General features: G+C 52.7%; 1 protein-coding gene across 2 annotated transcripts in view; it reads right to left on the bottom strand.

Annotated features, from left to right (window-relative positions):
• The window catches only part of CPNE5 (copine 5), a 111,625-nt gene that overhangs the window by 8,357 nt on the left and 85,062 nt on the right, over nucleotides 1-18,206 (bottom strand). For both annotated transcript variants that reach the window (XM_074977310.1, XM_074977311.1), the window contains exon 19: nucleotides 8,054-8,111. In XM_074977310.1, the coding sequence (XP_074833411.1) occupies nucleotides 8,054-8,111 (58 nt within the window). The remainder of the gene's footprint in view (nucleotides 1-8,053; nucleotides 8,112-18,206) is intronic.

Here is an 18,206-nt window from a genome sequence, read left to right as displayed (position 1 = left end):
CTACAAGGGCGCACTGTTTACTCATATCCAGCCTTTCATCCACCATAACCCCTAGGTCCCTTTCTGCTGTACGGCTGCTTAGCCAGTCAGTCCCCAGCCTATAACAATGCTTGGGATTCTCCCATCCCAAGTGCAGGACTCTACACTTCTCCTTGTTGAACCGCATCAGATTTCTTTTGGCCCAGTCCTCCAATTTATCCAGGTCACTCTGGATCCTACCTCTACCCTCCAGTGTATCTACCTCTCTCCCTAGCTTAGTGGCATTTGCAAACTTGCTGAGGGTGCAATCCAGTTCCTCATCCAGGTCATTAATAAAGATGGTGAACAACACCAGCTCCAGAGGTTCACTCCGCTTGAAACCGACCGCTATCCAGATACTGAGCCACTGACCACTACCCATTGGGCCTGACTGTCAAGCCAGGTTTCTAGCCATCTTATAGTCCATGGATCCAATCCATATTTCCTATGCTTTGCATAAGAAACTGAAGGAATGCAATCGGTTGAAATGAATTTTGAAACTTTACTTGGTTTTCTTACCACATATTTTTACAGTGAAGTAAAACTTCAAACCCACATTGGGTGTAACACTGAATATAACTCTGAGTTGCTGACCCTCGTAACTGCTGGGTATGCCTCCCTGGCTGTAACAGCCCCCCTGCAAGACTGGAAGGGTATCATTCGGTGACTCAAAACAGAAGTACCCCAGTGTTTGGAGCACTCAGCCAAGCTGGTTTTATAAGGTAGTTACACAAAGTGTCTCTGTAAATCTTCTTAATATTGATCCACTGGATACTAGATTTCTGAACGTTCTGTGTAGATGGGAAAATATTCCAACTGTGATTCCTGGACAATGCTCTGAGACCACTGAACTTAGCTGCTCCTGATGCAAACGCTCATGCATGAGAGCATAAATGACCCGCTCACTGAGAAGGGCTAGGAAGTAACCACCACCCAGGACAGGCTTTTCCATAGCTGTCCTCTGCTGCACTTGGTGCTGGCTGGTGCTAGAAACAGGAACCTGGACTAGACCGACTCCGTTCTGGTCCTTCATGGAGCAGCCATGGGGGCGATGCACCATAACACAACGTTTTGGGGGAATCGTCCCTGATTGGCGCAGCTGCTGGCTCCTGGCAAGGGCTGGGAGAGTGCTGGGCTGGGCAGAGCCCGACTGCTGGGATAGGAGGGAGCAACAGACCATTTGTGGCCTGATGCCAGGTGAGGAACAAGGCGCACTAACAGGCAAGCTGCATGGAGATGTGACCTCCTCACTGCTGCCCTCTGCTGAACATGCAGCACTCCGGCACCATACAACCACACCGCCACGACCCTGTCCTCTTTGCCTCTCCCCTAGGCAACTGCAACGCTGAGAGCAGACAGCACCACCCCATAACCAGTGCTTCATCTTAGCAATTAGGAATTTTGCACTGCTGAGGCCACATCTGGAGTACTGTGTCCAGTTCTGAGGCCCCCCATTACAGAAAGGATGTGGGTGCATTGGGGAGAGTCCAGCAGAAGGCAATGAAAATGATGAGGGGGCTGGAGCACATGACTTCTGAGGAGAAGGTGAGGGATTTGGGCTTATTCAGTCTACAGAAGAGAAGAGTGAGGGGCGATTTGATAGCAGCTTTCAACTTCCTGAAGGGGGCTGGAAAGAGGATGGAGAGAGGCTGTTCTCAGGGGTGTCAGACGACAGAACAAGGAGCAATGGTCTGAAGTTACAGAGCAGGAGGTGTAGGTTGGACATTAGGAAAAACCATTTCCCCAGGAGGGTGGTGAAGCACTGGAATGCGTTGCCGAGAGAGAGGTGGTGGAATCTCCATCCCTAGAGGTTTTTATGTCCCGGCTTGACAAAGCCCTGGCTGGGATGGTTTAGTTAGGTTTGGTCCTGCTTTGAGCAGAAGGTTGGACTCAATGGTTTCCTGAGGTCCCCTCCAACCTAAGAATTCTAAGAGTCTAAGCTGGAGGAACAGATGAGCCAGAAGCCAGCACGCCAGGAAATGACACTCAGGAAAAGGACCATTACGTGCTCATAAAGTAGGAGAAAAATCCTGACTCTGCAGCTGGAAAAAATCCCAAACTGGCTCCTTTTTGGAGGTGATCTTTCATGGTAGGTTAAAAACTAAACATATTTGCTATTGCAAAAAGCCAGAGCTCACCCCTTTTAGTGCGTGGAGAAAGGGGAAGGTAAACACTGGGGACGACTCAGATTCGGGGGTGCTCAAGCTGGTACTGGTGGCTTGTAACCGGAGACCAGCTGTGGAACTGTCTTTGGGATCCCAGCACATGGCAGTCTCCAACAGTCGGCCTGACCTAGAGGACGTGAGCCCTACACTCGCTGATCGTCTAGATCCAGCTGCCAGCGACGTCTCCATGACAGGCTACAGGGCTGAGCCCAGGACCAAAACCCACAGGTGAGTGACAAACATGGAGGTCTGGAAGTTGGGTCAGAAATGGGTGGGATCAGGGGTTATAATAGCAGAGAAAAAAAAAGGGACCAGGCCAGGGTTTTGCAACCTGTGGTTCTTTAAGGAGAACTTTGTGGTTCCCGACACTATAATTGCAAAGTTAAAAAAAAAATCTCCTGATTATTTTCAATAAATTGCAAAAGTCTAAAAGCCTAAAAATGAACAACTCCTATCTAGCAAACAATGTGAGCTCAAAATGTTGACTAATACCCCCTGCGTCCTCCAGAGAGAGAGGAGGTTCAGGAGTGAAAGTCAGGAAGACAGTGGTACAAACACACACGTAAAGTGTGAGGAAACAGAATATGTAAAAAGTTTGTGAGCGTCCTGCCGTAAATGTGTATCACATTACAAGCCACTGGTGTGTGCGCTGGGCTTAAAATAAGTGACAAAAAGTCTGGGTTGACATTATTTATTAAGGACTATCTTGTATTCATGCGCATTGCGGCTCTTGAATTATTGAGTTTTTTTACTGAATTGGAAAAAAGTGGCTCTTCTTGCTATTTTGGTCACCAGCCCCTGGGCTAGGCAGAACAGGGAGGCAAAATCAAATCAGTATCTTAGATGCCTATATGCAAAAAGGTATGGGAAATAAGTATGGGTCATAAGAAAGAAGCACCTGAAGTCCTAATAGATAAACGCAGCTATGACATAGTTGGTATCACAGAGGCTTGGTGGGATAACACATGCTTGGAATATTGGTATGGAAGGGTACAGCTTACTCAGGATGGATAGGCAGGGTAAACAGGGAGGAGGTGTTGCCTTATATATTAAAAATGGGCACACCTGGACTGAGGTGGGGATGGATCTAGGAGACAGATGCATTGAGTCTTTGTGTTGGGTTAAAAGGGGTAAAAAATAAGGGTGATGTCATTCTAGAGGTCTACTACAGACCACCTACCGAGGTAGAAGAGGTAGGTAAGGCTTTTTGTAAACAACTAACAAAATTATCCAAAGCACAGGATTTGGTGTTGATGAGGGACTTCAACTAACCAGCCATATGTTGGGAAACTAACACAGTGAGGCCCAGACTATCCAGACAGCTCTTGGACTGCATGGATGATGTTTTTTTTATTTCAGGAGGTGGAAAAAGTTACTGGGGGGACCAGTTCTAGAATTGATTTTAACAAATAAGGAGGAACTGGTTGAGAATCTGAAAGTGGAAGGCAGCCTAGGAGAGAGTGACCATGAAATCATAGAGTTCATGACTCCAAGGAGTGGTAGAAGGGAAAACAGTAAAATATAGACAATGGATTTCAGGAAGACAGATTTTGGTAAACTGGGAGAACTGGTAGGTAAGGTCCCATGCGGAACAAGACTAAGAGGAAAAACGTATGAAGAAAGCTGGCAATTTTTCAAAGGGACATTATTAAGTGCCCAAAAGCAAGAAATTCTGCTGTGTAGGAAAGACAGAAAGTGTGACAAAAGGCTGCCTTGGCTTAGCCAGGAGATCTTGCATGATCTCAAAACCAAAAAGAAGTCATATAAAAAGTGTAAACTAGGACAAATTACAAAGGATGAATGTAAGCAAACAATACAGATATGCAGAGGCAAGGTCAGAAAGGCAAAGGTACAAAATGAGGTCAAACTAGCTAGAGACATAACGGGTAACAAGAAGACATTCTATAACTATATTAGAAGCAAGAGGAAGACCAAGGACAGGGTAGGCCCACTGCTCAGTGTAGTGACAGAAACAATATCAGAAAACTTGGAAATTGCAGAGGTGCTTAGTGACTTCTTTGTTTTGGTCTTCAACAAGAAGTCTGATGGAGCAATGCCGGACATAGCGAAAGGTAGTGGGAAGGGAGTCGGTTTAGAATATAAAAGAAAAAAAAGAACAAGTTAAAAATTACTTAGAAAAGTTAGCAGATATTTTGGAGCGTAAGCTTTCATGAGCAAACACCCACTTCGTCAGATGAGGGTCTTTGCCCATGAAAGCTTATGCTTCAAAATATCTGTTAGTTTATAAGGTGCCAAAGGACTTCTTGTTGTTCTCGAAGACACAGACTAACACAGCTATGTCTCTGATACTTAGAAAAGTTAGATGTCTGTAAGTCAGCAGGGCCTGATGAAATGCATCTGAAAATACTCAAGGAGCTGATAGAGGAGGTATCTGAGCCATTAGCTAACATCTTTGAAAAGTCATGGAAGTTGGGAGAGATTCCGGAAGGCTGGAAAATGGCAAATACAGCACCAGTCTATAAAAAGAGGAATAAGAGCAACCCAGGAAGTTACAGACCAGTCAGTTTAACATCTGTGCCAGGAAAGATACTGGAGCAAAGTAACTAAGGAATTCATCTGCAAACATCTGGAAGAAAATAAGGTGATAGGTAACAGCCAGCATGGATTTGTAAAGAACAAATCATGCCAAACCAATCTGATTGCTTTCTTTGATAGGATGACAAGTCTTGTGGCTAAGGGAGAAGTGGTGGATGTGGTACACCTAGTTTACCTTTATTAAGTCATTTAATATGGTCTTACATGACCATATCAATAAACTAAACAAATACAGCTTAGATGGGGCCACTACAAGGTGGGTGCACAACTGGCTGGATGACCCTTCTCAGAGAGTAATCAATGGTTCGCAGTCAGGCTGGGAGGGCATAACAAGTGAGGTTCTGCAAGGATCTGTTCTGGGACCAGCTCTATTCAATATCTTCCTCAATGATTTAGATATTGGCATAGAGAGTATGCTTAGTAAGTCTGCAGATGACACCAAGCTGGGAGGGGTTGCAACTGCCATGGAGGACAGGGTCAGAATGATCTGGACACACTGGAGAAACAGAATGAGGTAAACAGGATGAAGTTTAATAAGGACAAGTGCAAAGTGCTCCACTTGGGAAGAAACAATCAGTGTCACACATACAGAATGGGAAGCGACTGTCTAGGAAGGAGCACTGCAGAAAGGGATCTAGGGATCCTGGTGGACCACAGGCTAAATATGAGTCAGTGTGATACTGTTGCAAAAAAAGCAAACATGATTCTGGGCTGCATTAACAGGAGTGTTTTGAGCAGGACAGGGGAAGTCATTCTTCTGCTCTGCTCAGCACTCATTAGGCCTCAGTTGGAGCAGTGTGCCCAGTTCTGGGCACCGCATTTCAAGAAAGATGTGAAGAAACTGGAGAAGGTCCAGAGAAGAGCAACAAGAATGATGAACGGTCTTGAGAACATGAGCTATGAGGGAAGACACAAAAAATTGGGCTTATTTAGTTTAGAAGAGAGAAGACTGAGAGGGGACATGACAGTGGTTTACAAGTACCTAAAAGAGGGTTATAGGGAGAAGGGAGAAAAATGCTTCTCCTCAGCTTCTGAGGACAGAACAAGCAGCAATGGGCTTAAACTGCAGCAAGGGAGGTTTAGGTTGGACATCAGAAAAAACTTCCCAGAGTGGTCAAACAGTGGAATAAATTGCCTGTGGAGGTTGTGGAATCTCCATCCCTGGAGGTATTTCAGAGCCGGTTAGATAGAAGTCTATGAGGGATGGTCTAGATGGTGCTTGGCCCTGCCACGAGGGCAGGGGGCTGGACTCGATGACCTCTCGAGGTCCCTTCCAGTTCTAGTGTTCTGTGATTCGTAGGAGATGCTGTTTTAGAGCCTTTGAACTAGAAGGAAAGGTTGGAAGGATGAGTGCAGCCGGCACCCTCACCAAGAGATGGTGCTGTAGCTTCTCTTAGTGCTAGGTTGTTGTTATGTACGTTATTGTGCTGATCTGAGCAGGGCTCAGCAGGAAGTTCAGACCTGCCTGCATGAGCTGGAGTTGATTCTTACAATGTCCCAGTGACAGCCCCTCCCAGGGTTCTATAAGCAAGTGGTCCACAGCCCGGCCAGCAGAGGAGGGATTGTAACTGGGGCCACCTTCCCAGCTGCTCCCGACCTGGGAACCTCCAGCCTGGCCAACTCCCTTAGCTACTTACGATGAGCGAAGCCCATGTACTACCAGCTGTGTGAGCAACTGCGAGTGTGTGTTTTGTGGGGAAGGTGTGTTTGTGTATGTGTTTGGGGGTGTATGCATGTGTTTGTGTGTTTGTGTTTGGGTGGGCATATGTTTGCATGTGTGTGTGTTTGGGTGATTGTGTTTGGGTGGTTGCATGTTTGGGGGGGTGGTATCTGGGTGGCTGTATGTTTTGGGCATGTCCCTGTGTTCATGTGTTTGGGTGGTTGTGTGTGTGCCTGGGGTATTTGTGTGCATTTGTGTGGGTGTTTGTGCGTGTGTGCATATGTTTGGGTGGTTGTGTGTTTGGGTGTGTGTGTGTCTGGGTGGCTGTATGTTCTGGGCATGTGTCCCTGCGTCCATGTGTTTGGGTGGTTGTGTGTTTGGGAGTGTGTACGTGTGTTTGGGTGGCTGTGTGTTTGGGTGTGTGTGTGCATGTGTTTGGGTGGCTGTGTGTTTGGGTGTGTGTGCATGTGTTTGGGTGGCTCTGTGTGTGTGTGTGTGTGTGTTTGGGTGTGTGTGTGTTTGGGAGTGTGTGTGTGTGTTTTGGGCATGTGTCCCTGCGTCCATCTGTTTGGGTGGCTCTGTGTGGGTGGGTGGGTGGCTGTGTGTGTGTGTGTGTTTGGGTGGCTGTGTGCTTGGGGGTGTGTGCATGAGTGTGCGTGCGTGTGTTTGGGTGGCAGTGTGTGTTTGGGTGTGTGTGCGTGTGTATGTATGTGTGTGTGTGCGTGCATGCGTGCGTGGTGGGTGTGTTTGGGGTGTGTGTGTATGTATGCGTGTGTGTTTGGGTGGCTGTGTGTGTGTGTTTGGGGGTGTGCATGTAAGTATGTGTGTGTGTGTTTGGGGGATGTGCGTGTGTGTGTGTGTTTGGGTGGCTCTGTGTGTGTGTGTTTTGGTTTCTTGAGCAGGCAAAGGAAGGGGAGGCTCAAAGGGAAATATCTGAACATTTTATGCATTAACAAATGCTGACTTGCACGGCCTCTGTCAGTCGGCCACTGAGCTCACACTGGGCCGTCAGCTGCTCTCACTGGGGCAAACTCCCAGCTCAGGCATTTGGGGAAAGCAAACAGTGATGCTGCACCTTGTGCGCTCGCTGCCCCAGCTGGGCAAGGGGACTGGCCTGGGGCAAGGCCAGAGCCACCACTGTGCAAATCAGCTCTAGGGGCCCTAGCACAGGCTGGGTCCAGCGTGCAACCTCCCTCCGCCTGCAGCGCTCCCAGAGCCCAGCCTCCCAGCTGCCCCCAGGGAATCAGCCCCCTGTCCCGGAACAGACCCGCACCGCATCACGCTGCCCCTGCAGCCTACCCCTGCTCAGCTGGTCCCCCTGCAGCACAACCCCGGCACCTCGGGGAGGTTTTCTGACCTCCAGCCTCGGCAGCTCTCTGCTCAGCCCTTTCAGTGCCTGCACACGCAGCTCCCACTGCACCGGGCCAGCCCGTGCCCCCGCCGCCGTCACAGGGCCCAGGACAAGAGCAGGGCAGTGTGGGCCCCTGGACTGCAAGCTTCGGCAGGCTTTCCTCACCCGTCTGGCGGGATGTGACCTGCCCGCGGGCGTGTGGGGCTAGGCTGATTCCCCGTGCTCACAGCCGTCCTGCCACATGCAGAGAAGGGGCAGCTGGCGAAGCAAAGGGGTGTGTGTGTGTGTGTGTGTGTGTCTTACCATCGAATTCGGCCTGCCCGACTCCCACGATGATGATGGACATTGGCAGCTTGGCAGCCTGTGGCAGAGGAGGGGGGTGGGGGTGGGGAAAACAGGAGTCAGAGGAGCGGGAGGAAGGGAAAAAACAAGTGTTTATGGCACAAAGCAAACCCCACTGTCACCCCAAGAGCCTGGGCATGGTCCAGGCAGGTCTCCACCTGCCGCACGGCCTGCCTGAGCTCACCGGCTCTGCACACGCAGCCCCAAGGCACTAGGGCAGTGGTTCCCACACTTGCTGGCCTCACGCTCCCCTTTTATTTTTTGAGAAACCCTCATGCCCCCCCGCCTCTTCTTTACCACCCTCCGACCCCCTTAGCAGAAAAATAAACTCATAATTTACAAGACATGACCACAAAGACTTGATATAAAAATGGTACCTGAAATTAAAAATAAGCACAAATAGTTTTTCTTGGCCCTTTGAAGATGCCTGGTGCAGCCTGAACTCACCACAACAGCCACCCGCACCCCTGAGACCTGTGCTTCCAGATCCGCCTGCCCAAGCCCCACGCTGCCGGGGCCAGCCATCCACCCACCTGCCAGATGCCCACCTCGGCCATGTGCCAACTGCCCGAGCCACCCACCCAAGCCCCACGCTGCCGGGGCCAGCTGCCTGCCTGCCATCCCGAGCCGCCTGAGCCCTGCACTCAGCTGCCAGCCATGAGCCCTGTGATGCCAGGGCCAACCATCCAAGCACTGCGAATCCCACAAGCTAGCCGGCTGCCCGAGCCCCACAAGCCGCCCACCCGAGCCCCTCCCATCCCACAAAACCAGGCACCCCCAGCCCCCATCTCACCCCATCCTCCCTCCTCCTGCCCACACTGATTCATCTTTACAGGAGGCAGCCAGCTCCCCGTGGGCCTTCGCCGGCTGCCTGCTTGTTACAGCAGCTGCGCCAGGTCACCCATGTAAAAAGGCAGGGGCTGAGAGCTGGAAGCAAAGGCCGGATCTTTCCTCAGGTGGGGGGGAACGACTGCGGGGGGGGGGTGGGCTGGGTCACCTTATGCCCCCCCCCTGGAATTTCTTCACGCCCCCCAAGTTTAGGAAACAATGCAATAGGGGTCTCCAGACATCATGGCTAGAGGCCCCAGGAGCAGTGCTAGCACTGGAGGCTGAGCCAGGGACGTCGGGTCCCGCACAGCAGAGGCCACACAGGGGCTTTCAGCCCCAGCTGTGTGCCCTGGGACGTGACCGGCGGCCGCTGGCTGCACAGCCTGGCGTAGGCAGGGGACGAATCCCACACAGGTTTACGGCCGGAACCCGCTCCTGTCCTCCAAGGGGCAAAACGCCACTGGAGCCAACGCCTGGGCTGACTTACCCCAGGAGAGTGAGAGGCGAGCTGGGGTCCAGGGGCTGACTGCAGCTTCCCCCCGTGGGACTGAGAGGGGAGCCGGGTTACTGCTGAGTGGCCTGGATGTGACGGAAGGGCGGTGCAGAGCCAGGCCTGGGTCATGAGTCACTCCGCCGTCAGCACAGCGCTGCCCTTTCAGCCTCACTCAGCCACCTCCCTGTGGGTCGCTCCGGCGCTGGTCAGCCCTTGCTTTGCATCTGGGCCCGGCGTGCAGGGAAGCCGGCTGCACAGCACAGCCCCTGTGCCGCTGAGCTCCAGCGCCGGGACAGTGCATCAGGCAGCGCTAGTGCTCCTGGTGCGGACGTGCGCCAGTGATGCTCGTGCGAAGTGCTTCCTGCAGGGGCTGCCTGGCTCCATACCTGAGGTGTGTCTCTCCTGCAGCCTTGGCCCAGCTGCTCATGTGCTGGGATTAGGCTCACGCGGAGCTGTGCTGCTAACGAGCACTGCCCAGGGTTGGGCTTTGCACGGGCCTGGTCATGGCCCGGTCGAACTCGCAGCCAGGCGCCAGGAAGAGCCATTCCTAACACTGCAGCCTGCAAGGCATGTCATAACACAAGTGTCTCAGCCCCCAGGTCCCCTCCTGTCCGCATGACAGGGTCCTTCTCCTTGCACAGATTTGCCCTTCCTCTCCGCTGTGGGGCAGCCCGTCCGGTGGGGCTCGTTCTCTGCACCAGAGCAAGCTGCATTTCCAGGGTGTTGCAGATACGGCGCTCGTTGGGGGGGGTGAAAAACGTCACACGGCCAGAACACACGGGCGATTACTCATAGTGGAAATGCGTTTGCTCACACGGTTACTGTGCAGGGCGTCCAGGTTCAGTGCTGGGAAATCCAGGCCCAGAGTTCAGCTCCCTTGGAGCTACGCTGATTTACGCCTCCTGAGGATCTGGCCCTCCCGTCTCCATGCTGGGACTAACACATTGCTTTCTGCAATAAGGAGCAAGTTGAGTAACGGGCGAGTCATTTTACTTACAAGCACTTGCCCATCACGATTAGCTCCCAAAGTAACGGCAGCCCCCGCAGGGCAGGGGCACACAGACAGCGTCTCCTCCTCTCTTTCCCCGTTATTAGGTCAAGCGCGCCTCATTTGCACATTAATGAGCTTTCTCCTGCTCAGTCCCTGAATCCAGGCGAGCTGCACTGGCTCCTGGCTAATGAGCTGCCTGGCATGTAATTGGGTATGACAGCAGAAAATCGTATTGACACCCTGTGATTTCCACACTGTCTCGCCATGTCCTTCAGGACCTCTGTCTTTTACATACCTCGCTGGCTGCCTTATCGGCCCATTATCCCCTCCAGAGCCCAGCTTGTGTTTGCTATTCAACACAGGAGCTTTAACAACCAGAGCTCTAGTGGGGCTGATTTCTGATCACACACTAGGCCAGGAGATTTTATAACTGTTACCAGCAGGTCAGACTATTCAGCCCCTCCCGGGATCCCTCAGCGCATCACACAGCTGGCTGACCCAATGCTGGCAGACTTTTGCAAAGCCTCTGCCAGCCCTCCAGAGACTGGCCAGGGAGTGAAGTTGGTAGGAAGCAAGAGGCAAAGCCCTGGAATGGATCAGAAACTGGCTGAGAGAGAGGAAAATGCTCTTCTTCCCAGGCTAAGTCCAGAACCCAGCAGTCCTGGCTCCCCTGCATAAGGTCTAACGTTGGTTCACGCTCCCCTCTGAACCTAGGAACTGCCCTGACCTGCATGCCCTCCGATCTAGCCATTACACGCCGGGCCAAAGGCCCATTGACTTCTGTGGGAATTGGAAACCTAAATTCTTTCAAGGAGCTGGGCCACCCCCTTCCAGAGCTGGGCTAAGCCCCTCGGCTCCGGAGCTGAGCTCGAACCAGAAGCCCCTCAGGCTGAGTACAGCAGCTCACCAAATCAGGTAACCTGCCCCAGCCAGTTGGCATGGGAGGCCTGGCAGGCTGCCCTTCCGAGCCCTGAGAGTGGGAGGTCCATCGCTAACCCTCACTGGCTCACCATGCAGCGAGGCTGACAGGCTCCTGCCAGGACCAGCTAAGCGCTGGGAGAGCGGAGGGGCTCGGGGCTGGGCTTGGCAGGGGTGAGATCCATGGGCAGAGCTGCAGAAGGGGAGAGCCGAGGGTGGGGGTTGCATGGGAGGCTGACAGCCCAGTGAAGGCAATGCCCATGTCTCTGGGACCGGCAGGTTCTCCTGAGCACAAGCCCTGATGTGCAGATCAATGGCTGGCAAGGCCGGGGCTCCGCTCTCCGCCTTCTAGTGAGCGTGAGAAGAGAGCAGGGCCGGCCGGCCATTGTCTCTGATGCTGACAGCTCAAGCAGAGGCTCCGGGAGGTATGTGACGGTAACCCACGAGCGGGGCGAGGGGGCCTGTAGCATAAGTGGCTGTGAGACCCTCCTACTGCAAACACGGCATCGATCAAAGGCTCGTTATGTATTTCAGCCGACAGCCCCTTGGATTGAATTATCTTAGGCGACGGCGGCGTGAGGCCGGATCTGCTCCTCCCCGTTATCTGCCGCCGCCGGCTCGCTGGGATGCAGCTGAATTCCAGACACAGCAAAACACTTGTGCAAAACCCTCGCCATGCTCCACCCTCGTCGTCAGAACCGTCAGTCCCCAGGCAGCGACTTCGCCGCAGGTTCTGCTAACCCTGGGCAGCCCGGGAGCGCTGAACGCTCCTGCTAGCGAAGGTTCATGTTGCGCGTCAGGGATCTCAAAGCACTTCACGCAGGTCTGCATCGCGACTCAGGCTGAGGTTCTGTTATGGAGCTCGTGGAGGGCAAAGAACCGGTGACATCCAGAGACCTCCGTGATATCCGCTTCTGCCCCACGGCAGCTCCCAGTCCCGGCAGGCAGCCAGGGCCCACTGGAGCCTTGACCCACTCCCACAGGCAGCAGGGACCCCCTAGCTCCAAGCTGGGAGTGGTGGTGGGGCCACACAGCTCCCAGATGCTGTTGTCGGGGGTAGACCCATAAATTCCAGTCCTGGCAGAGGGAAAAGCCCGACAGCTCCAAGCGCTCAGCCACCTGGGTGTGGGGGGGAGACTAGACCTTGCGCCTTCCCCATTTTGTCTTCGTTATTTTTAACAGATGTTTGGGATGCACCATAGGTGTCTGCGAGTTTTTGGTTGCTCCCCAAGCCCTGTCTGTGACCATTACTTCTCCCGGGGGAATTACGACCTCACTCCCAGGAGCTAATGCCTGGATGAATGGAGCTTCCTATGCCTTAACCTTGCACTTCCCATTGTCCATGTAACCGTCCAACCACCTGCTGACTCCTGCCAAGCTCCAGTCCTGCAGGGTGAAAATTGTGAAGGCACGTCAGCCATGCACCGCCCCGCCAGAGGCCGAGGCCTCTTGGCTTCATGCTCCTGTCTCAGCTGCTGGTGGGCACCGGCAGGGAGTTCCCTAAGCGTCCGGGATGTCGGCTGGTACGGGCTGAAGCCAGCACAGAGCCTTGGAGATGGGGTGCAGCCGGAGGTGTTGGGGAGCTGTACCTGGGAATGAGCCAAAGAGGTGCACTGCCCTGGGAGCTGATATTCCTCAAGCCGCCCTCTCAGAGCCTGGTCCCCATTACTAGCCAGCAGACACGAGCTGAGCCTTTGCTGAGTTTGGAGGAGCAGTGGGGTAGCAGAGACTGAGAGGCCAAATGAGTGTCAGACTCTACCAGCCAGGGACTCTGCTAGCAGCCAGATCCCCACAGCCCCGTCTTCTCCTTCCCGGCAACTACCCAGGCCCGGCTTGCAAGGCACAAAGGGGAGGTGCAGGCAGCTCCTCTTCCGAGCGTCCTGTGCAGCCTGCATTTGGAGCAGGACTGGCTCACCCTCCGTGCACTGTAATGCAATCTGGGATCCCCTGCTCCGCACCTGCCTCCGAATGCACGTCCCCAGGTAACACCAGCTGCCTCCTCTTGTCGCCTGCCTGGCCCCCAGGGACTGGGCCGTGGCCGTCTTCGTGGCAGCTGCTCCCACGCAGTCAGGTGAATGGTCAGACATTGAGTAAGCCGCTGCACGGCGGTAACCTAGATTGCAGCTCTGACAATGAGCCATGCCTCCCATTCTGGCTCTCCTATTACAGAAGCCCTCTGCTAATGGCTCAGGCATTAACAAGCCACAGTCATAGGGTTACTTACACTGTCTCCAACGCCTCGTAAGCCAGCAACTGGCATAAAGCAAAACCATTCCCTCTTCCACCCCTTTCTCACCTCAAGTTGCAGTGGAAGGAGGGCTAGGCTGGATATTAGGAGAATCTGTTTCACCAGGAGGATGGGGAAGCACTGAAACAGGTTACCTAGAAAGGTGGGGGAATCTCCACCCTAGAGGTTTTCAAGGTATCGTCCTGGCTGGGATGATTTAGTTGGGATTGAACCTGAGTTCAGCAGCAGGTTGGACTCAGTGACCACCTGAGGTCTCTTCTACACCAAATCTTCTGAGACTTTAGGACTTCGGGGCAGCAGTCTCCAGCCGACGTCCTTCCTCGGCATCACAAGGGCCTCGCTGTCCCCTGCACTCCACCCTGCACAGAGGGGCTTCATTCAGACATCCGCTTATGCTGAAAGGAGGACGTGACTGCATGGACACGGGCTGGGGAGGGACGGAGAAGAGCTGGCGGTAGCCAAGAAGGCTGACGGCATATTAGGGTGCATTAGGAGCAGCATTGTGAACAGATCTAGAGAAGTGGTTGTTGCCCTCTATTCGGCACTGGCGAGTCCACATCAGGAATACTGTGTCCAGTTTTGGGCCCCCCAGTATGAAAAGGATGTGGATGTCCTGGAGCAGGTTCAGCGGTGGGCAACAAAAATGATTAAGGGTCTGGAGCACAAGACCTATGAGGAGAGGCTGAGGGATTTGGGCTTGTTTAGAAGAGAAGACTGAGGGGGGATATAATAGCAGCCTTCAACTTCCTGAAGCGGGCTCGAAAGAGGATGGAGAGAGGCTGTTCTCAGTGGTGTCAGATGGCAGAACAAGGAGCAATGGTCTGACGTTACAGAGCGGGAGGTGTGGGTTGGATATTAGGAACGCTATTTCCCCAGGCGGGTGGTGAAGCGCTGGAACGTGTTACCGAGAGAGGTGGTGGAATCTCCATCCCTAGAGGTTTTTAAGTCCAGGCTTGACAGGTTCCTGGCTGGGATGACTTGGTTGGGGTTGATCCTCCTTGGGGCAGGGGGCCGGACTAGATGACCTCCTGAGGTCCCTTCCAGCCCTGGGGTTCTGTGATTCTGTGGTTAAAGCCCTTGTAGGTAGGACTCACCGGCTGGGAGCGGAGGAACACAGAAGAGTGGCTTGGAAAGAGCAGCCAGGCTTGCTCCCCTCTGCTGATGAAATGCACCAGCACAATCAATTCCAGGCTGATGGGATTCTGCGCTGAGCGTTGGCCCAGGCGCTGCCACCTAATCAAAGGCTTGTAATAGCACAGGGGAGCTCCTGCAGCAGCAGCCACTCCGGTATTCAGGCAGGAAACACCTTAATAGGGAGTGGGAATGAGGCCGCCAGGGCTCAGCTGACAAGCAGTCGGCATGTGGAGCTCCGGGTCGTGCCACAGCGGAGCTGGATTTTCAAAAGTGGTGAAATAATGTTGAGCCTGAATAATAAGAATGGAGTAATTGAATTTCATGCTTCAGGGCTCCCCTGACGTTCCAAAGGGCCCGAAACGAGCTCTGCCCCTCCGCAGACAAGCAGCGCACAACAGCCAGCCGCCTCCCAGCAGGCGGTTTGGCTTCCTCAGCCTCCGAGCTAATGGTCAGCACTGGGGTCTTCAGGGTTCAGTGGTCTGATGGGATCAGACAGGGTCTACGGTCTTCTGATGGAGACAAGCCTCGGGGAGCCCGCCCCGCCCGGCACATCTCAGTGCAAAGCGATGGCAACCCACGCGGCTGCGGGCTGGCGAGGAGGCTGCCCTCAAGGCCCCCAGGCGCCCACAGCACTCAGCAGAGCAAACTGCTCCCTGCTCTGTGTGCTCACTTTGCCATCTTCCTCCTGGGGGGTTGTGAGTGCCAGTTCTCCTCTGTTCCCCAGAGCCTGGCTGCCAGGTGGGCACGTGCCTCTCCTCGTGCTCGCTCCCCTGCCAAGTCGCCGTCCAGAGCCACGTGCTCCAAAGCGAGAGGTCCACCTGGTACCGAGCCCGCTGGGCAGCTGCTCTGTGCTGCCTTACGTGGCTTCCCCCGGCGAAGTGACTCGCCTGCTGGCGACGGTGCTGGACTGACCACCGCTCCCAGCACGGATGCGAGCGAGGGGACGAAGGATGCTCACGGGGTTCCGAGCCAGTGAGTCAGGAGATCTGCGGCTTTATCCCTGGCCCAGACATGCCGAGAGGTTTTGGGTGAGCTGCTTCCTCTGTGCCTCAGTCTCCCCAGGTGCCCAATGGGGGCTGATAATAATATTGAGCTCTCACAGGGAGCAGCAAGAGGCTTAAGGATCTGGGCCTCCTTTACACAAAGCCCCCAGCAGCAGTGTCCTTTACAAAGTGTTTTGGATGGAAGGTGTAAGGGAATGGCAAACACTTACTCCACAAACAGCGTTTGGAATCTTTCATTCTCTCCTCCCCACCAGGGGATCCTTAGCAGGCCTCGCAAGTGATTAAAAACATTAATCACGATTCAAGTGCACGATTAATTGCACTCGTAATGCTAGAATTCCATTTATTTAAATATTTTGGGATGTTTTCTACATTCTCAAATATATTGATTTCAATTACAGTACAACACAGTACACCCAGCGTGCAGTGCCTGCTTTATAGTTTATTTTTATTACAAATATTTGCACTGTTTAAAAATGTCGTATTTTTCAACTCACCTGAGAGCAATACCGTATCACGATCTCTTTATCGTGAAATCGAATGTACCAATGCAGAATTATGCACCAAAATCTGCATTAAAAATAAAACAATGTCAAACTTGGGAGCTCATTTGTCTCCTCTGCCCTACCCCTTGTTCAGCTCATGGCTCAAACAAGCAAAGTGGGTTTACACATGCAGGAGATAAAGCTGCCCACTGCTTGTTCTCAAGGTCACCTGAAAGCGAGAACAGGCTGTAGCTGATGTCACAGCCCAGATGCACTGAAGATTCATATGCCCCTTCATGCTTCAACCTTAACTTCAGAAGGCATGCACCCATGATGGTGTTGAGTTCTACTCCATAACGATCCAAAGCAGAGTGGACCAAGCCATGTATATTTTCACCAGCAGAAGGTGGAATTTCTTTTTCGGTGGCCCAAATTCTGTAGTTTTTGCATCGGAGTGCTGCTCTTTTAAGCTCTCTGAAAGTAAGTTCCTCACCTTGTCCCTCGCAAATTTTGGACAGCACTTCAGCTTCAGCAACCTTGGGTCAAGTACTTGGTAGAAATTTCACGCTGGCTGTTCTTTGTGTTTTGTCAAATCTGCAGCAAGAGTTTTCTTAAAACAAACGTGCCGAGTGATGATCAGAGACCGCTATAACACGGAAGACGTGGCAGACGGTGGGTATAACAGAGCCGGCCATGAAATTCTTCCCCCAAGGAGTTCAAACACAAATTTAATTAATGCTTTTTTAACAAGCGTCATCAGCAGGGCAGCATGCCCTTTGGGATGGGGCTGAAGCATGAAAGGGCCCAAAAATGGTGAGCATATCTGGCACGTAGATACCTTGCAATGCTGGCAAAAAAGTTCTGTGCAAGTGCTCGGTTTCACTTTCAGGGGACAATGTAAACAGCAAGTGAGCAGCATTATCTTCTTTACAGGTAAAGTAACTTTTTTTCTGAGCAACTGGCAGAACAAGAAGTACGACTGAGTTTTACATTGTTTTGTGGCTGAATGAAGATATTTAGGAAAAAACCCTGCATTTTGTAAATTGCACATTCTCCACAAGGAGATTGCACTCCGGAGTGTGTCTGAGGTGAAATGAAAAATATTATTTCTTTTATCGTTTTTGCTATGCAAATATTTGTAACCAAAAAGAACGATATCAAGCGAGCCCTGTACGCTGTGCATTCTGTGGGGTAGCTGAAATCAATATATTTGAAAATGTAGAGAAAAAAGTCCAAAAACATTTCGTCAATGTAAATTGATATTTTCATGCTTAACAGTGCGATTAATTGTGATTCACTTTTAATCATGATTAATTTTCTTAGTTCACTGCGTGAGTTAACTGTGGTTACTCAACAGCCCAAATCCTTAATCATCCCACATAGATTTCCCCCCCCACCTCTTTAGTAAGCTGGGAAGAGAAGGAAACAATAAAAACTACTGGCTGTTTTCAGATCCCTAACTCCACCCAGCAGCAGGAGAAACCCACCCTGGCCAGGGGTCCACATGAGCAAGCCAAGGACAAACCTTTTGCAACAGACCTGTGGGTGGAAATGAACTCCGCTGACAAGGAATGGCTGGCTCCCCTCTCGCTCAGGGCTCACAGCACCAAGCCTGGTCCTCCCTACACTCACCTGTTGCAACGGAGTCAATGAGATGAGAGGCCGCACTCAGGCCAGCCCCGGGCTGAGCATCAGCTGGTGAGACAGGTACGGACGCTGGAGTCCGCCTTGGGCTCTGAATGCCTGGGGGATGCTCAGTCCCCCCCTCTGCCTCATTGTACCCCTTCCCCCACTCAGCTCCTCCCCGGAGCGCACCCCCTCCCCTCTCCCTTCCAGAGCGACGGGAATCAGCTGTTTGTGGCCCGCGGGAAGCGCTGGTGGGGGGTGGGGGGAGGAATTGGTCAGTGGGGTCACCTGTGGGGGGGGGCAGAGAAGGGGACGTGGCTGCTGGTGGCTGATCTGCATTGGCTGATCTCTCCCTGGGGTGCACTAGCCTCACAACAGGCAGGGAGT

This window comes from Carettochelys insculpta, chromosome 26 (assembly GCF_033958435.1).
Source record: "Carettochelys insculpta isolate YL-2023 chromosome 26, ASM3395843v1, whole genome shotgun sequence".
NCBI classification, from domain to species: domain Eukaryota; kingdom Metazoa; phylum Chordata; order Testudines; family Carettochelyidae; genus Carettochelys; species Carettochelys insculpta.
Note: the sequence above shows the minus strand (reverse complement) of the source record. Positions and strands in the feature narration are given on the sequence as shown.